Below are 18,791 nucleotides of genomic sequence, written 5' to 3' on the forward strand. Positions count from 1 at the left end.
ATCACTGAATCATGAATCAGTGTCTACAGTCAGATCAGTGTCCTCGTCCATTATGGTGGCGTCTAGATCAGTTATTTTGTTAGACCTATGTGCAATTTTACAAGAGTTGCTTTTCTGCCTTCCTCTCTTTTTTTTCCTGTCTTTTCCTTCCTGGAGTTGAATCTGTCGCCTCCCTTCACCATGCTCTTTGTTCTCTTTGCAGTCCATGGTTTTCCAGTTTCTGTTCCCTGTTTAAATGACCTCCACTGCTGCTTCACTGTAGCCACCTTCCCTCTTTCCATGATGTCCTTCATCTAGCTGTATCTTCTGTTTACTTGTCACGTATTGTCACTACCCTCCATCCCCACTGAACTTAGTTTAAAGCTTCTCCTCACTTAGAACTTTTTTTCATTAAACGCTCTGATTATTATTTTTTTAATTTTATTTTTGTGGTTTTTTTAAATTGAAAACAGTTCTTCGGCTGGAGAGGCCAAACTCTTCCTCTGGTGGCATAAAGCCCTGCAGTTGTCCTTGATCCAGATGGAGCAGAGTGACAGCATAATAACTGAAGTTGTTCTCAGGACACTGCTTTCAGTACAGAGTAGACAGAGTCATCTTGGGGAGGAAAGGTTAACATCTGGAATACTTGGTGCCATTGGACTGGGAAAGAAATCACCTTTATCGTCCAGGTAAGAATTAAAAAGGGGTATAATATTCAGACTTAGCCGGCTAATTAAGGTAGACTTATCCATCTAATTTAACCAGGATATTCAGAGGTGTGGCCAGGTCACTGAATATACCTGGATAAGGTATCTGGGTAAATTTAAATTTGATCGATAGCAGGTCTAAATTTAGCTGGATATCATAGCTGGATAAGTTTGCATATTGCTACTTATCCTGCTAAGTTAGTCAATAAGTAACTCCTCACGGAATAAGTACGCCCCTGGAATGCCTGTTTTTTAGATCTGGCTGGATTTTAGCCGAATAATTACTTATCTAGCTGGTTAAGGGACTGAATATGCCAAAACTTGCCATTTAGACAGATGATATTGTTATCTGTCTAAATGGCTTTTGAATATTGAATTTACATTGTCTACTGCATTAGGCAGTCGTGTAATAACTTGTGTACAATACAAATAGAACTTATTGCAGTAACATGGCAACTGAGAGATACGATTTGTATTATTTTTCTTCTACATCTGCTATGTTTTTCTTAGCATATTAGTATCTTTTATTGATTTATTAGAAACCTCCACAAGTTATGACTGTCATTTTCAACATGCATGGTTTCTCCGCTCCATCAACTAACTGCCCTCTTGCATGCAGTGAGATAGACCCACATGCCATGTAATATTTTTTAAACAAAAGCTTTGAAATATTTCAGGTAGTTATGCCTGTTACTTTCTTGTATATGAGGTAGTAAATTGTCCTGTGATGTATAGTTGCTCTTGATTCCTTTTTTTATTTTGAACATGTGAGATTCCGTGTGGTTGCACGCAGCATGTCAGCGTTTCTTTTGGTCCAGATTCCTGGAGAGAATCAAGTTCGTCTGAAAGCTGGCTCTGAATTGCATTTCTCACAGAAGGCCCAGCAGGTACGTTGAACTGAGCGGTCTTTTACCAGAATTACGTCGCTTTTGTATTTTGGTGGTCTTTGGAAAGTACAGAGATTGCTAGAAAAGGCAAGCTTTGGAAATGTTATACTCTGTCGCCCACTGGAAATTAAAGTTGAGTCATGAAACTGTCTTTAGGTATCAGAAAAAAAACATTTTGAAAGGGACATGAAAGACTGAATGACAATATATCTCATCTTTTCCGACCCTATTGCCAGAAGAACTTTCCAAAGTAAGGAAGGGCATGGGTCTTAAATGACAACTAATCACCCTCTCATTAGAAAGGATCTTAAAACAGATCATTAAATGAAGCCAGATCAGTTGATCAAGAAATGTCAATATCAGATTTCATAAATCCACTTCTCTGGGGTATAGAAGAGCCACTTCTCCCCCCCAAATGAAGGCATTTCAGACTCATCCTGCCTTCGAACCTTGATTTGTATGTCATAAAATCTAGGAAAACTTTTATAACCAGGGACAGAAGAGTCTCTCCCTCCCCACCATGTCTAACATCCACTAATTAACAATACCCTGGATGCCGTGTAGAATAGTGTTTTAGCTTTCATAAGACAGCATTGTAATAGTTGGCCAAAACATTGTAGTTAATCTTTTGGGTTAGGGCATTTAAGCTATTTCTTGTCTAGTTGTCTAACCCGTCTCTTTAAATTCCCTAATGGTGCTTATTCATCTCCTGTTTGTATTACCAGGTTCCTTAAGTACAGGCTTCCTCATTCCATTTGATCAAAATGACTGCTTATCCTTCATACTGTAGTTGTAGTGTTCAAGAATCCGAATAAACCTCTCTGTCAGAGAAAACTATCATCGTTACAGCACTTCTTGAGGATCAAGGGGGAGAATGTTTAGCCTTATACAGGGCGAAAGGGAAAAATGAGCAGCTATGTCAGCATTATTTTAAAACTAATAACAAAAAAAAAAAAAGCCTGGTCAGCCCTCATTAACACATGAAGGGCTAGCATTTTCAGGAAGGAAATGGAATTCCTATAGCATGAGTAATCCTTTTAAAGCTGTCTCCTCATAGCTTGCTCTGTGGTTCATAACAAAAGTGTTAATATATGCAGCCATATTTTATATTTTGTCATAAAATTTAATTTAGTGGTGTGCATGTTCAGTAATTGATTAATTTTTTTCCTCTGCTAACAGGCACTGAGTGGTCTCGAATCAATGACAATGAGCAAACAGTATGTGGAGTACCAGGAGCAGATCTCCCAGGCCTGCCAGTTTATAAAGTACCCCGGTCATTGTCTTCATGATGGAAATACGCTGCTAGCACTTCTCATTAACACTCTGTATCCAGATCTGCATTATCTGAACATTATACGATAACCCATGGAAGCAAAATCTTAGGAATTTGTTGGGCTTTTGATTTTTTTTTTTTTTTTTACAGTTTCAACTTAATCTAACATTTATTGTGCAAGTCATTTTTATTGACAAAATTCCACTTTTGTACACCAGCACAATATTCAGAAGCAAAATCAGAAAATTTACACTGAAAAGTCCAACATTTTATTTTAGTACTTGTAATAATATTTTAAACTGTCGGAACTATTCTGCTGCTACTTCTATGTTAAGATAAGAAGAGGAATCTTGATAGACTTTCAAAGTGGCTAACAAAGTTGTTATTCTCAGCTAATCTGGTTCATCTGTAGGGTGATCCAGTCCTGCTTTTGTTAAACCCCATTCTGCTGCTTTGTGGAGGATTTCCTGTAAAAGAAACCAAACCAAACCCCCCCCCTCCCAAATAAAAACACAACTTCACGTTCCACAGTTCAGTGGGTTGGTATTGAATATATTCAAGACTAGGTCATTCTGACATGATTGACCAGGCTGAGACAGGCAGGGGCTAAATGATGATTCACTATGAACAACGCAATTGTTACTTGGTTTACATGGGGAATGTATTTTTGTGTGCCTTTTTTTTTTTTTTTAGCATATCAAACAATGTATATTTAAGGATTGTGTGTTAACAATACAGTACCATTGATTGACCTCTTTATGTTGCCAAGCTATGTGTGTATTTTGATGCTCAGTTCACCGCATTTATAAACAGGGTCTGTTTTAATTTAATATACCTAACAATGACAACCCATACATGAAGAGAATACGACAAGGTAGTTTCATAATAGTGTTTTTTCTCTGTGCTGTTACCCTAGTGATTCCCTTCCATTTCATCGTTACCCACTAGAGGATCATGGAGAACTTTCAAGTGGGTCAGAAATTGAAATTCAAGAATGCAATTTGCAGCTGTTTTTAAGCTTAAAATAAATTATTAGCTTGTAATTGTGATATCACCTGACAGTCTAAAAACTTAGTTTGGCAAGATTTACATCATTAAAACTGAGTGGTAAATGTAATTCTTTATTTATGGGGTTAATCTGGTTATTTGATTTTGTAGCAGATCTCAACAATTTTGTTATAGATCTCCACTGGGCTCTAATCATATTGAAGTGCTGCCCAGATTACTTGACTACTTTGCGCTCCCCTTGAGTATGAGTTGTTACTTGAGGTTTACTCAAGACCATGTGCATGAAATGGCATTTTATGTGTCACCGAGGGATAGCATGTTTTATACTGAATAGAACTGAGTTAAGAGAGCTTCTGATACTTATGGGGTCATCTAGTACTTTGCTACAGACTCTGGGAACTTGGATCAATACATCTTTTCCCTGTGCCTAAGTTTATTCATCTGGGTGGCAATGATGCTAACAACAATTTGTCTTTCCTCTGGCTTCCCTTTTGACTGTGTATTACAAATCAGGCTTAAAATATTTTGGAGATCAAATGAAGATGATCTCAATAGAAGGCTGAATAAGAGAGCAGTAGAATCAAGAAATAAGCAAGTTTATATGCAGCACTTCTTTTTTTGAAATTAATCTTTTTTGGCTCTTCATGAGAGTTACAGTTGAAGAGCTTGATCGTATTGATATTTTATTTCACTTCTTCAGCCTTATTCAGCTATGAAACAATGAAGAGGAGGGTCCATGACATTATGCAACTTTTCCACTCAGCCAGATTTGGAAAGAACCAAGAGTCCCTAAGAGATTCTTGTCTTCCAGCCTTAAATTTCAAGTAGTAGTTCTGCTTCAGATGCCATTTGAAGAATTTTGTGATGTTGAAAAGCCACAGAGTGAGTCAGACTGGTGCATGATATTTCTTGGTGTTGAAAGCTTTTGAGTAGTGGAGCTAGGAAGAGTCTGCCCCTCTAGAGTTTAGCATGATTCACTCAGGAGTCTCAAACGTGAGGTTAACTGGGCCATTCAGATGGAATGTCTGATGAGCTTCTTTCCAGGGGCTTTTAATTTAGAGCTGGAGACAGGATGGTATCACGCCGGAGCTCTGCCCTGGCATTTCTTGTCAGTCAGCAGCCCGCTGCACTGCAATGTCTCTCTTGCTCTCTCTGCAGTTGTTTGGCCAAATGGGCATCAGGTATAGCAGTCTTTAAACATGATGAAGGCAGAAGAACCAGGTCCAGTTTCTCTTGATTGAACTGGCAGTCTTCCTTGAGCAGCACTCAGTAGATATGGGCAGCTGGGATGGGCAGTCTTCCAATCCCACCAGAGAGTCTTTCTTCGCTGGATTCCATGCCCAAGTAGCCAATATTCATGTAACATGACTTCTTGCTGCTGTTATCTGCTGTTTAAACAGCAGCTCTTACTGTTCATGCTATTTTCTCTTTACCAGTTTTAGTTCAAAATACTCTGAGGAGGGGCATAAGAGGTGTAGGAAAAAAAACACAGTACGTTTGCTCTTCTTAATGAGGTTTGATAACCGAGCACCCCCACTTTTTTTCCGCTGCATCCCACAGCCTGAGAACTGGAGGGGAATTCTCCTTCAACACTGAACCCTTCAGCAGCTGTTTTTGGGCAGCAGGGGGCCCCAACGTGGCAGCAGCGGCCTCCATCCCATCCTCCCTGAAACCTGAGTGCATCGCTGCTGCGGACGTGGTCAAACCCCGCAGACAGTTGGCAGGCCCCGCAGACAGTTGGCTTGCAGTTCTCTTGCTTGAGCCATGCACCTCTTATTTTATTCCAGTTAGAAGTCTTGTTTGTTATGCTTATATGGTACACGTCGTCCTCCCGTCTTTGAGAAACTGGAGACAGCTTCTTCCGGCGTAAATTTTCATGACCATTTGGTCTGAAATCGGTCCAACTAGTTCAAAATGTCCTATAGCTTTGAAGCAATAAATGTAATTCTTAATGCTTCCCCTGTTCAGTGAAACAATAGAACATTATATTTTCCAAGGCATCCTGTACTAAATTAGTATTTGAATTGTGATGTTCTTTTATTTTGGCATGTGAACATTATTACCATAATGCACAAAGAACCAACTTGTTTTCTCAGGTTAAAAGGATACTATCTTTACATGGATGTAAAGGTACCTTTTCTATTTGGCACAGTAGTGCAGGAAGTTGGCTGGTTCTTTTAAAAGATATCTTTTTCTTGTATTTTCCAGAAATGTGCAGGATTTATCAGTAAGAAGACTTAAATAGAAGCCTTGCTGATCAGTTTACATAATTAATCTATTCACTTTAAGCAAAACATCGCTCTAGCCTTTTTTTGTTTTTGTCTTTTCATTGAAGTTAATGGGATATTCTTATTTAGTTACACTCATGCATTATGAATATTAAGATACTGGTGTGCCACTCAGCCTTAGAAACTAGTGATATTGATGGCTTGAGAAATCAAATCAAAACCACAAGTTAGACCATAAGAAGTTGAAAAGCAACCTCTAGAGAGATTATACAGTATAAACTAATACAAACCCTTTATTCTCAAAAAGTTAAAATTTTATAAATAATTTGGGCAAAGCATAAAACAGCCAACTTGATATTTTATGATATTTAATAGCTTTCGGAGCTATTAAATATCAGCAGTTCCTCTGAATGCATTCTGTTCTAGAAGAATAGGATGGAGAAATGACATTTTGCTGTTCTACTTGGGGTCTGGTTGGTGAGGGAAAGGCCAGTGGTTCAGTTTAAAGACCCTGTAAGCACATTTTAAAGGGATGTGGAAAGGAGGGTGTTTTCCTATTATAAAATATCTTTCTCTCTTCCCTATCCTTCCTTTACCTTTAACTGAAGAAACAGAGAGGGGACATAGAATGCATCTTGAAAGTGTGTGTGTTTGTTTATAAAGTTTTAACATTTTCTTTTTCAAGCACATTTCTACCACGTACCAGTGGGTTGGTAGCTTATTTATAAGATGCAATATTCTGTGGCAGTTTTCTCCATTGTTCTCAAACTATATAAATAAACTAACAGAAGGACTGAGAGGCTAGTATAGTAATTTAATCTTTTCGAATTCTTTTTAAGATAGCCTTTCTGGGTGCACTCTATGCTCTTCTCTGCCTTTACTCATAAGAGCAGAGAGGGAGATTTTTTTTTTTTTAATTAAGTTATATCTTACGTTCTTCACAAATAATTGCAATGAAGTGGACCTTTGGTTGGGGAATCATTTCACTGCCTGAAGATCCTTTGTGATCCTGGATGATTTAAACTGATTGTTAGGGTGGTCGAAAAATACTCTTGTGCATTATAATGTGGAAAATCATGGCTGCTTTGACCATGACATTGATATATTCCAGTACCAGAAGAAATAGTTTTCCATACCGACTGTTTATAAAGGTGTATTCTGCAGAAGATTTTAGTCTCCATTGAGTCTCCATGTTTAATATTTTGCAAATGGGAAGGATATTTTTGTTGCATTAATATTTGAGATTTCATTCACTGGATTTGTTATATTATAAAGTTATTTAAGAATGCCAGGCTTGATGAAAGCAATCAGTAAAATTATGGAGTAATAAAATACCTGAGCTATGTACAGAATATATTTGAGATGTAAGTGTAATGTTAAATGTCCTTTTATTGGCTTCAGGTTGGTTTCTGGTGTTAACAGTGTTAATCTTCTATATAAACCTTATTAAATAAAATATGATAAAAATTACATCTGTAGAACCATCACTTGTACTTTTGTTGTATTATATTTGTAGATAGAATAACATTTTAATAGCATGTTGTACTGAGGGATCTTGTATTTTCATAGAGGAGTACAATTAATGTGTGTCACTAAAGCATCTGATGTACTCATCCTGTTATCACATATGTCACTGCTGTATGTAATGGTATAACCCACACAGACCGGATGGAAAAATAGATCTTCTTACACTAAAGGCCTGATTTTTAATTCCCTGCGCGTGAGGAAAATTGTTACGTGCGCGGCTGGGCCACCCGCGTAACCCCCTTACACGCACAAGAGTCGGGCCTCTTCCGAGGGGCGGTCCCGGGGGCGGGGAGGGGTGGTCCGGGGAGGGGCAGGTTGGGCGCGGGCCGGGACAGTACCATTTATCGCTGCCGGCGCGCGCAGCTTATTTCAGGTTGAGTCCTGAAGTATTGAAACAAAAAACAAAACAATGGATCGGTCAGATTTAGGGATTGGAAAGGGAGGTTAGGGTAGGGAAGTTCCCTCCCAGTCCCTCCAGCGGAAGTTCCCTCCCGTTCCCTCCAGCTCCAATTAGGGATTTAGGAGTTGGGGACGAGAGGGGAAGGGAAAGGGAGGTTAGGGTAGGGGCTAGGACTGAGAGGGAACTTCCCTACCCCCTTCCCTAACCTCCCTTTCCCTTCCCCTCTCGTCCCCAACTCCTAAATCCTTAATTGGCGCGGACTGGGAAGGAACTGGGGAAGGCCGCGATGCATTGTTGCACGAATTTGCAGAATTTTTACCCCCCACACTCACGCGAATTATAAAATCCGGCGCGCATGTGCGTGTGGCCGCCTATTTTATAACACGCGCACGCTGGCGCACTCACGTTATAAAATCGGTGTGTGCATGCCGGGAAGCACGCACACCTTACAGAATCTACTCGTTAATGTAAATACGAAGAAGTGCAATGAGATGTTTTTTTATTATTATTTCTAGAGATTCAGAAAGTCTTGAATCTCCACTGGGGGTTAGAGAGCACCTGTGTATGTGGCACCCGAGTTTAAGATCTGAAGTTGCAGAGAAAAGAAATGTGTAATTTTAATAATTGCTTTTTCCTTTGAAGAATATATAGCACCATATTTTAACACTTTTGATTGTTGACATGCCTCTTTAAATAGCCAATGAAAGGGTACACTTTTAGTACACCAAAAAGAAAAATATCCTAAAATAGCCAACTAAAGAATTTTCATTTTATATAGAACCAAAATCAATTTCCCATAAGAACATTTTAAAATGACTAATATTAAAGGAATATAATTTTTTAAAATATCAGTCTTTCTGTTTGTTCACTAAGGGGGTAATTTTCAAAGGAGTTACGCGCATAAATGTAACTACTATTGTAGCAATTTTCAAAAGCCATTTACTCACGTAAAGTGCACTTATGCGAATAAATCCTATGGACGATTCAATGGCATATATTGTAGCAATTTTCAAAAGCCCACTTACTCGAGTAAAGTGCATTTACATGCGTAAAACCCAGATTTACGCATGTAAATGCTTTTTAAAATCCGCCCCTAAGGTTGTTGTATGATAAAAGTTGATTATGCTTTAGAATTTGTTCGCTGCTGTATTTGAATAAGAGGTTACCTTATTTGGTGTTGCAGCTTTCTTTACAGGACAATGTTTTCTTCTATGGGGTTACCTCTTCCTTGCTCATTTGGAGGTGAGAATGGTTGTAATTAAAATTATTTCTTAGGCTTGGATAGGTCTGGTTACTTGGAAGTAGCCACAGGTTGAGAAACAGCCAGGAGTAAAAAATTGAAGCCATACTCCAGTTAGTTCCATACAACAAAAGACTGTATAAGTAAAACCAAAAGTACAGTGCAGAGGCTTCTTACCTCAGCCATCTCACAACAGTCCAGTACATGCAGTTCTTGCTTATGCTGGCTTTCCTACCTTCTGCCTTCTGGGCTTCAGGGATCCTCCCTGGCTCAGAATCCCTTGCTGGGTTGGCTCTTTAAGGAGGAAAGATAGCTGTGGCCAGTCCTTTAAGGTGCTCTGAGGGAGTTTCTTATACACTCCCTCACAAAGTCATAGTGAACAACTACAGGTGACACACTGTCTAATGGGTACTATTGGTTCAGTAAAGCTTTTCTTCTCTGTCTCCATCTGCTGATAGGGGAGAAAACCCCATGCATCCAGGAATGAAAATTAGCAGATAAGAACCAACTTTCCTATACTAAAACAACTTTTTGGTTGGTCTACCACAAAATGCCATAACCTACAAAGCTTCCAGCTTTCTCCAGGACCAATATGATTACTAGAATTACACAAGCGAAGTAACGTAAAGCCAGGGTTGGTCCCGAGATAATCCAAAATGTGAATTCCACTTTGCATAGTTACCAAACTTGGAAATTAAAGTATATATTGAAGGTTGATGTTATAAGCTTATATGGGAGTCCAAAAATGTTTTTTAGGGAAGCTACCGCTAAGGTATTAACATGGGCAAATGTTCATTTATAGTAACCACAAGCCTTACAAGACGCTTGTTCCCTTCTAATCAACTTTGATCAACTTAATAGTTTCTGCCTTTGAGCAACAGGCTCACATTTTTATTTTTGAGATGCTTTATCAGATGCGTGCTTTGTGGCATAATCTGTGTGGCTTGAGGTGTTTCCATACTGGGAACTTTTGATTTAGAGTTACTCTGAGATTTTTATTAATTGGGTGGGAGGGGAGGTGCAAGGTTGGGCGGTATGCACACAAACTTTCTCCTCTTTCATGTGTACACACTCAACGCACATTTCACACACACATGCTAATTTTCACACCCATGCTCACTCACATTCCTCTCATTCTCATACATACACATTTTCCTCACATAAATTTCCTCCCTCCACTCACAATTTCCTCACCACCAGCAGTAACATCCTCCTTAGGGCCCCCATGGCAAATGGGAGTCTTCCTCCTTTCAACCATGTCATCTTCTGCCCTAGGCCTATAGGACTCTCCCTTCTTGCCATGAGACATCTTCCTTTCTGCCTGAGGGGGCATGAAAAAAGGAGGAGGTATCTGATTGGCTTGGGGGGGGGGAGGGGCACAAGAAAAGGGAGGAGGCATCCGATTGGCCCACAGGGAAAGGAAAAAAGGGATAAGGCATCTGATTGGTCTGAGTGGGCCAATCTGATGTCTTCCAGTTTGCACAGGCCATTTCACTAGCAGCAGCAACAGGACGCCCAGAGATTTGAGTTGTTGGCTTGGAAACCCAGCCATTCGGTTAGAATTCCAGAGTATCCTCGTCAAATCTAGAGAGTTCCCAGTTATGGGTGGTTTTCATTATTTTATATCAACAGACTTGTTTAACATATAACAAGCAGAGTTTTAAATATTTTTTTTTATTGCTATGGATTACTAGTGATTTACAAAAGTAATCAAAGATGCATAGAAATTGATGTCCGTTGAAGAGTGTACAAGACCAATCTAGCCTGTATTCCATTTCCACATACCACAGATTTGTCTACTTTCAATTACAAATAGCAAATATTTTGTTTGAGAGTGCAATACTTTACTGCAGTTATGAAAATTGTTTCAGGTTTATTTTTATTTCTTTTTGGTAACAAAATGGTACTACTGTTGAAAATGTTCTGAAGTCTTTTTTTTCTCTATCATACATCTGTAAATGAAGAAATATTCAGACAAACGAGGTAACTCTATTTGTTAAGGTATCCCTTCCCCCACTCCCTCTCTGACAAAAACCAGACCCCTACCAGTAAAGGGGCATGGAGAGAGGAGGGAGCATCCCCATTGATTAAATTAGATCTCTTATTGCAAAGGGGAGGGGTTCTTGATTAAAAAAAAAAATCTGGCAGCTTCAAAATCTCCAAACACACAACTGCTTATACTCTATCCCATAGTGGTGGTTCCAGGACATAAGCAAAGTCTAAGCTCTCCCCCCTCGGCTGACTGCCACTTCAGTGAAGTATGCAGGAGAAAAGAAGGATCATACTGCCATGCCACTATCAATGCACTTCGCTGCTTGCCATAGTCGTCTGTTAACAATAAAACTAGGACTTATGATTTTAGATTTTAACTGACAAACCCCAATAAAATACCCCGATGCAAATAAAAAAATGTATATATAAAATAGGCTAATTTTAAATTGTGTATGCATTTGCACACATAAAGGTGAATTTTAAAAGCCTGATGCTCCAAAACCGGTAGATATGCAAATATGTTGGGCTGGCGTGCGCTGAGCGGATTTTAAAAGCGCAAGTACATGTGTGGCTCCCGCTATGCAGACAAAACAAAAGTTCCATAAAAGGGGCGTGGCATGGGCATTGGATTTCAACTTCAAATTAGCACGTAAATTCTTAATGAACCCAGGGGTCCCCTGCTGTTACCCTTCTGTTATGGATGATGTGTAAGTAATAAAGTTAGTGAAACCCTCACTCAGAAGAGAGAGCATTTTGAGCACACAACCATTTAAGTGAACAGCAGAGAAAAAAAGAACAATGCAGCTATGCTGCCAGCCCAGGAAATCCAAAATACCCCTTAGAGCAGGGGCGGATTGGCCTATCGGGGTATCTGGCATCCCCCGGTGGGCCGGTCACGCCAGTCATGTGGTCTGCTGAGCGTAGCCGTGACAGAGCCACGCTCGGCAGACCACTTGGTATCTCCTGGGCCGGCCTGGGCGGTGAATCCTTGGGCCGGTCTTCATCGTGAATCCGCCGCTGCCTTAGTGTGAAGATTCTTAACTGACCATTGAATAGATTTCACAGATTAACAGGGGATTTGCATATCACATCCTCATGAACTTCTGTTGGTAATTTTGTAGGAAATATCACTAAAATATCAGAGGATTCAAACTCCAAAATTACAGAACTATGACTGGGAAAGGGATTTAGGAGAAAAATGTACTGGAAAACAGTCCTAGGAAGCAAACAGATTTTCACCCTGACTAACCGGTGTTCAGACTCGTGGGTACCGAGATCCCAGACAACAGTGGAATGGCCAAGTAGGATAGAGGGGTGTGCACATGGTCTTTCTCTGGTCCTGCCTGGGTCTTGGCCTTTTGCCTCTGAGGTGACCCATACAGGGTCTAACAACAGATAACGCAAAAGCCAGGCTGGCTAACGGCACATGACTGGCCTTGAGTTTAGCGGAGCAAAAAATCACTGAAAGCTGAGACTGTGGAGGGCCAGGACCACTGAATGCTAAAACAGTCATGGGCCTAGTGGAGCTGTAAACCCAAGCCATAGAAAACCTTACTACCAAGGGAAGAGAACTGAAGGGCAGCAGCAGGCCTGGAGTGGTCCCCCCTTTGAATGAGTGGACCCCAGCGACAGTCCAGGAGGCAGAGTTGGGTCCCCCAGGAGGGAGTGGACCCCAGCGACAGTCCAGGAGGCAGAGTTGGGTCCCCCAGGAGGGCGTAGATCCCAGAGGCAAACCTGGGAGGCAGAGTCTGGTTCCCCAGGATGGTGTGGACCGCAGCGGCAGTCCGTGAGGAGGAGTCACATCCCCCAGGAGAGCGTGGACCCCAGCGGCAGACTGGGAGGAAGAGGGGTTGCCCAGGAGGTGTGGACACCAGCAGCAGTGCTGGAGGTAGTATTGGATCCCCCAGGAGGGCGTGGACCCTAGCGTCAGACGGAGAGGAGGAGTCGGGTCTCTCAGAGGAGCAGAAGGAGATGGTTTAGATACAATGGATCCCCCCAAGGCAACACTGCCCACCAGCCCAGTTGCATCTTTTCACCTGGGTGGGACTTGGGATAAAGGGAGGAGGATAATAATACTTGAGTAAGCGGGAAAGCAAGAGGTCCCTTCTATTCTATAGGGTGGTATACTGTGGGGGCCAACAACCCTAAACTGCCAAATATTAAATGTTCTTGCTACCTTGTAGAAATGAATATAGTTGTATGGCTTGAGACTACTAGCCACAAGTAGTTAAGTGTGCTGCTTGACATCCTATTAGCAATATGCATAGTCATGTAGAAATGTATATACTTGTATAGTCTAATAAACCTGTATATATTTGTACATACTGCCAGCCTTGTTCACAGTCCCATTTGTTTTCCTGGGGTGAAGGAAGGGAAATCCCACCCACTAACACCTTCTTCCTCAGGTGGAGGCACCAGGTGCCAAGAACATGAGGACTGACAGAGTCTGCCCTAGGGGTCTCCTGCCCAGTCAGTCCTGGACCAAGGAATGCCCTGTGAGAAAAGCGGTCAAGGGGGCGTTACATTAAATTAATAGATCAGCTGGATTTTTAAGCATCTGGGCTAACGGGAGAAGAGAGACTTTTAAAGTAGTAGGGTTTGGAAGTCCTAACCCTTACCTGGGTGAACTGGGAAAATGAGTAATGGTGGTGCCCATCATTTAAAATCTCCCCACTTATGCAGTAGAAGTGGCATTTGCGTGCCTAGATGCACTTCCACTTAAAATTGCATGCACGTGTTCAGGCTGTTTTATATCATGTGCTCATACACACGCTTATGTTATAAAATGGCTACATCGCTGGGCACTGGCCGATAAACGCATGCATATGACCCGTGCACCTATTTAAAAGTTGCCATCATATGTTTTAAAATATACGAACCATGCATAAGTATGCTTCTAATTTTAAAAGGTTACTTGCAGCTAGCACACGTGTCTTCCACAGGACTATGGTAAGACTATAATCCCAGAACTCCCAAAAAAGAGCCAACTATACTATCTTAAAGTATCTAATTAAAATCACGAGAGACAGAGGAAGAAATGTTAGGGAAAATACTGTTCCAAAGATGTAAAAAAAGCGAGTTGGTATACCTGGAACACTATTATACCTTGTAACAAGACCTCTACAGGTAGGCTATCATCCATCCAAAAAGTCTCATCTCAGACCAAGATCTGTTGAGCTCAGCATCCTGTTTCCAACCATGGCCAAAGCATATTGCACGTACCTGACAGATTCCATAAAGTAGATCTAATTCCTGTTACTCCCAGGGATAGCAATAACTTTCTTTAGTCTATCCAGATAATAACGTGTTATGGATTTTTCCTCCAGGAACTTGTCCAAACCTCTCTTAAACTCTGCTGTGCTAGTCTTCTTGATAATGTCCTCTGGCAATAGATTCCACAGCTTGATAGTGCACCGAGTGAAAACATACTTTTTATGATTTGTTTTGAATCTGCTGGCTGTTAGTTTCATGGAGTGTCCCATTGTTTTACTATTGTATGAAAAGGTAAATACTCATTCTCTAGTTACCAGTTCCACCCCCATGCATAATTTTATAACATTCTATCACGTCTGCAATCTACTGCACCAATCTGATCAACATAAGAAGAATTAGCTTGCTGGCTAATTGAGCTCCTGCATTTCCACTTGGACTTCTAATTTTTACTGTTCTTGTACCCTGTCCAAGAGACCAGACTACTAATTAATTCTGTCATCCCTAGCTTAATTTGAAATAAAGGGATCAATTTACCTTGTCCTAGGGCTTAGAAAAATATCTGGCAAAAAGTTATTTGCAGGCTTGAGCAAATCTATTTAATTGTATCTTCTGTTGAAAAAAATCTGCCAAAAGGTCTCATTCAACTCTGAAAGCCTGAACAACTCCCCTTCAATTGAGTTTTTAGATCGACCTCCATTCTCTAGTGCATGCAAACTATATAGTTATATTATAATATGCATGAGATTTACTGTCCCTTTTTGGAAGTATATTTGGAAGTATATTTTTATTCTGCTAACATCTTGAATAGTGTTTAAAATCATGAGAGGTCTAGAATGGGTAGATGTGAATCGGTTATTTACTCTTTCAGATAATAGAAAGACTAGGGGGCACTCCATGAAGTTAGCATGGGGCACATTTAAAACTAATCGGAGAAAGTTCTTTTTTACTCAACGCACAATTAAACTCTGGAATGTGTTGCCAGAGGATGTGGTTAGTGCAGTTAGTGTAGCTGTGTTTAAAAAAGGATTGGATAAGTTCTTGGAGGAGAAGTCCATTACCTGCTATTAAGTTCACTTAGAGAATAGCCACTGCCATTAGCAATGATAACATGGAATAGACTTAGTTTTTGGGTACTTGCCAGGTTCTTATGGCCTGGATTGGCCACGGAAACAGGATGCTGGGCTTGATGGACCCTTGGTCTGACCCAGCATGGCATTTTCTTATGTTCTTATAGTGCAGATGAAGTACACAGAGCATGCTGATATATCAGCCTGAACTAGGGCAAGGGACCTAAAACATTTGCCCACAGTTCAATATCCATGTAGCCTTATTTCCATAATTTTTTGAAACATATAACCCTGCTTTATAGAAACCAATGGGGTGAAAAACAGTTTCAATAAACATTAAAAAAAAAAAAAGATGATTTCCCATCAACACCAGGAAATTTAGCCACTACACTATCAGCCTCTTACTACCCTTAACATAAGGCTTGGACAAACCTGCATTGAGTGGCATTTTCTACCCTGACAGAGGGATTGGGGGTGGTCTGCATGGAGCGGAAGTTGCCACCACGTGCAGCTTGATGGGCAGATAAGATTGACCATTTGGTGTTTTCTGAATGTTATTATGTTACCCTTACTTTGAAGGACTGACGAGTGGTAAAGTGAGGCCTCTGCTAAAATCTCAGCATCTTCACTAATACAACCTTTGCCATGCTATCAGACAGCATGACCTTGTCTACCCTCCCAGACACTATGTCACTTTGTCAATTTGATTTTCTTCTCTTTGCTAATTTTCTAGAAATCTGAACTTCCACCACATTCCCAGCTCCCAGACATTCTGGCCTGTACCACATTCCTCCCTCTAGGACTGTAATGTGTTTTGTGTAAGAGTATAACAATAGGAGTATTTTACCATTCACCTGGCCAAAATGATAAAAAGGATGATGAAATGGTAAGAGAAATTAGGGAAGCTAACCAATTTGGCAATACAGTAAAGGGAGATTTCAATTACTCCAATATTGACTGGGTAAATGAACATCAAGACATGATAGAGAGATAAAGTTCCTGGATGGAATAAATGATTGCTTCATGGTACAACTTGTTTGGGAACCAACGAGAAAAGGAAGTATTTTAGATCTAATTCTTGGTGGAATGAAGGATTTGATGAGAGAAGTAATGGTGATGGGGGCCACTTGGCAATAGTGATCATAACATAATTACATTTGAATTAATAGGGATAATAAGTAAATCTACAGCTCTAGGACTAAACTTTCAAAAGGGAAACTTTGATAAAATGAGAAAAATAGTAAGAAAAAAACCTGAAAGGTGCAGCTGCAAAGATTAAGGGGTAGATTTTTAAAAACTGTGCGATCGCGTACTTTTGTTTGCACAGCAGGCGCAAACAAAAGTACGCTGGATTTTATCAGATACGCGCATAGCCGTGCGTATCCTCTAAAATCCTGCCGATTTTGGGCAGCCGACGCGCGCCGAGCCGCGCAGCCTGCCTCCGTTCCCTCCGAGGCCGCTCCGAAATCGGAGCGGCCTCGAAGGGAACTCTCTTTCTCCTTCCCCTCCCTTCCTCTACCTAACCCACCCCCCCAGCCCTATCTAACCCCCCCCCCTACCTTTATCCATGGATTTACGCCTCCCGAAGGGAGATGTAAATCCACGCGCGCCAGCAGGCTGCTGGCACGCCGAGACCTGACCCGGGGGCGGTTCCGGAGGGCGCGGCCACGCCCCCGGAACGCCCCGGCCCAAAACCACGCCCCTGAGCCTGCCCCGAAACGCCGCGTCCCACCCCCAAAATGCCGCATCGTTCAGCCCGCCCCCCGACATGCCCCCATCCAAAAACCCCGGGACCTACGCGCGTCCCGGGGTTCTGCACGTGCCGGCGCGCAAGGCCCTGCTCGCGTAAATCCGGGCGGATTTACGTGAGCAGGGCTTTTAAAATCCGCCCGTATGAGTGTACAACAGGTGTAGACATTGTTTAAAAATACCACCTTAGAAGCACAGTCCAGATGTATTCTGCGCATTAAGAAAAGTGGAAACATAGAAACATAGAAATGACGGCAGAAGAAGACCAAACGGCCCATCCAGTCTGCCCAGCAAGCTTCACATTTTTTTCTCATACTTATCTGTTTCTCTTAGCTCTTTGGTTCTATTTCCCTTCCACCCCCACCATTAATGTAGAGAGCAGTGATGGAGCTGCAACCAAGTGAAATATCAAGCTTGATTAGTTATGGGTAGTAGGGGAAGTAACCGCCGCAATAAGCAAGCTACACCCATGCTTATTTGTTTTACCCAGACTGTGTTGTTCAGCCCTTATTGGTTGTTTTTCTTCTCCCCTGCTGTTGAAGCAGGGAGCTATGCTGGATATGCTTGTAGTATCAGTTTTTCTTCTCCCCTGCCGTTGAAGCAGAGAGCTATGCTGGATATGCGTGAAGTATCAGTTTTTTCTTCTCCCCTGCCGTTGAAGCAGGATATGCATTGAAAGTGAAGTATCAGGCTTATTTGGTTTGGGGTAGTAACCGCCGTAACAAGCCAGCTACTCCCCGCTTTGTGAGTGCGAATTCTTTTTTCTTCTCCCCTGCTGTTGAAGCAGAGAGCTATGCTGGATATGCGTGAAGTATCAGTTTTTCTTCTCCCCTGCCGTTGAAGCAGAGAGCTATGCTGGATATGCGTGAAGTATCAGTTTTTCTTCTCCCCTGCCGTTGAAGCAGAGAGCTATGCTGGATATGCGTGAAGTATCAGGTTTTCTTCTCCCCTGCCGTTGAAGCAGGGAGCTATGCTGGATATGCGTGAAGTATCAGTTTTTCTTCTCCCCTGCCGTTGAAGCAGAGAGCTATGCTGGATATGCATTGAAAGTGAAGTATCAGGCTTATTTGGTTTGGGGTAGTAACCGCCGTAACAAGCCAGCTACTCCCCACTTTGTGAGTGCAAATCCTTTTTTCCACATTTCCTCTTGCTGTTGTAGCTTAGAGCGATGTTGGAGTCACAGTAACCATGTGTATGTTTATTGAATAAGGGTATTGTCTCCAGGCAGTAGCCGTCATTCTGGCTAGCCACCCACTCTTTATTGACGGCCTCTTGATTTTATGGATCCACAGTGTTTATCCCACGCCCCTTTGAAGTCCTTCACAGTTCTGGTCTTCACCACTTCCTCCGGAAGGGCATTCCAGGCATCCACCACCCTCTCCGTGAAGAAATACTTCCTGACATTGGTTCTGAATCTTCCTCCCTGGAGCTTCAAATCGTGACCCCTGGTTCTGCTGATTTTTTTCCTATGGAAAAGGTTTGTCGTTGTCTTTGGATCATTAAAACCTTTCAAGTATCTGA

General features: G+C 41.5%; 1 protein-coding gene and 1 long non-coding RNA gene across 2 annotated transcripts in view; one reads left to right on the forward strand and one right to left on the reverse strand.

The window, feature by feature from the left end:
• Positions 1–7,722, forward strand: part of EPG5 (ectopic P-granules autophagy protein 5 homolog) — a 335,394-nt gene extending 327,672 nt beyond the window's left edge. Inside the window, exons 42-44 of the mRNA XM_029580866.1 lie at positions 453–668; positions 1,459–1,573; positions 2,753–7,722. Of these exons, the coding sequence (XP_029436726.1) occupies positions 453–668; positions 1,459–1,573; positions 2,753–2,935 (514 nt within the window). The 3' untranslated portion in view covers positions 2,936–7,722. The remainder of the gene's footprint in view (positions 1–452; positions 669–1,458; positions 1,574–2,752) is intronic.
• LOC115078160 overlaps positions 1–9,531 on the reverse strand; it is a 123,329-nt gene extending 113,798 nt beyond the window's left edge. Inside the window, exon 1 of the long non-coding RNA XR_003853079.1 lies at positions 9,427–9,531. This is a non-coding gene — a long non-coding RNA (uncharacterized LOC115078160). The remainder of the gene's footprint in view (positions 1–9,426) is intronic.
• Positions 9,532–18,791: the final 9,260 nt, after the last annotated feature.

This window comes from Rhinatrema bivittatum, chromosome 1 (genome assembly GCF_901001135.1).
Source record: "Rhinatrema bivittatum chromosome 1, aRhiBiv1.1, whole genome shotgun sequence".
Classification (NCBI taxonomy): Eukaryota; Metazoa; Chordata; class Amphibia; order Gymnophiona; family Rhinatrematidae; genus Rhinatrema; species Rhinatrema bivittatum.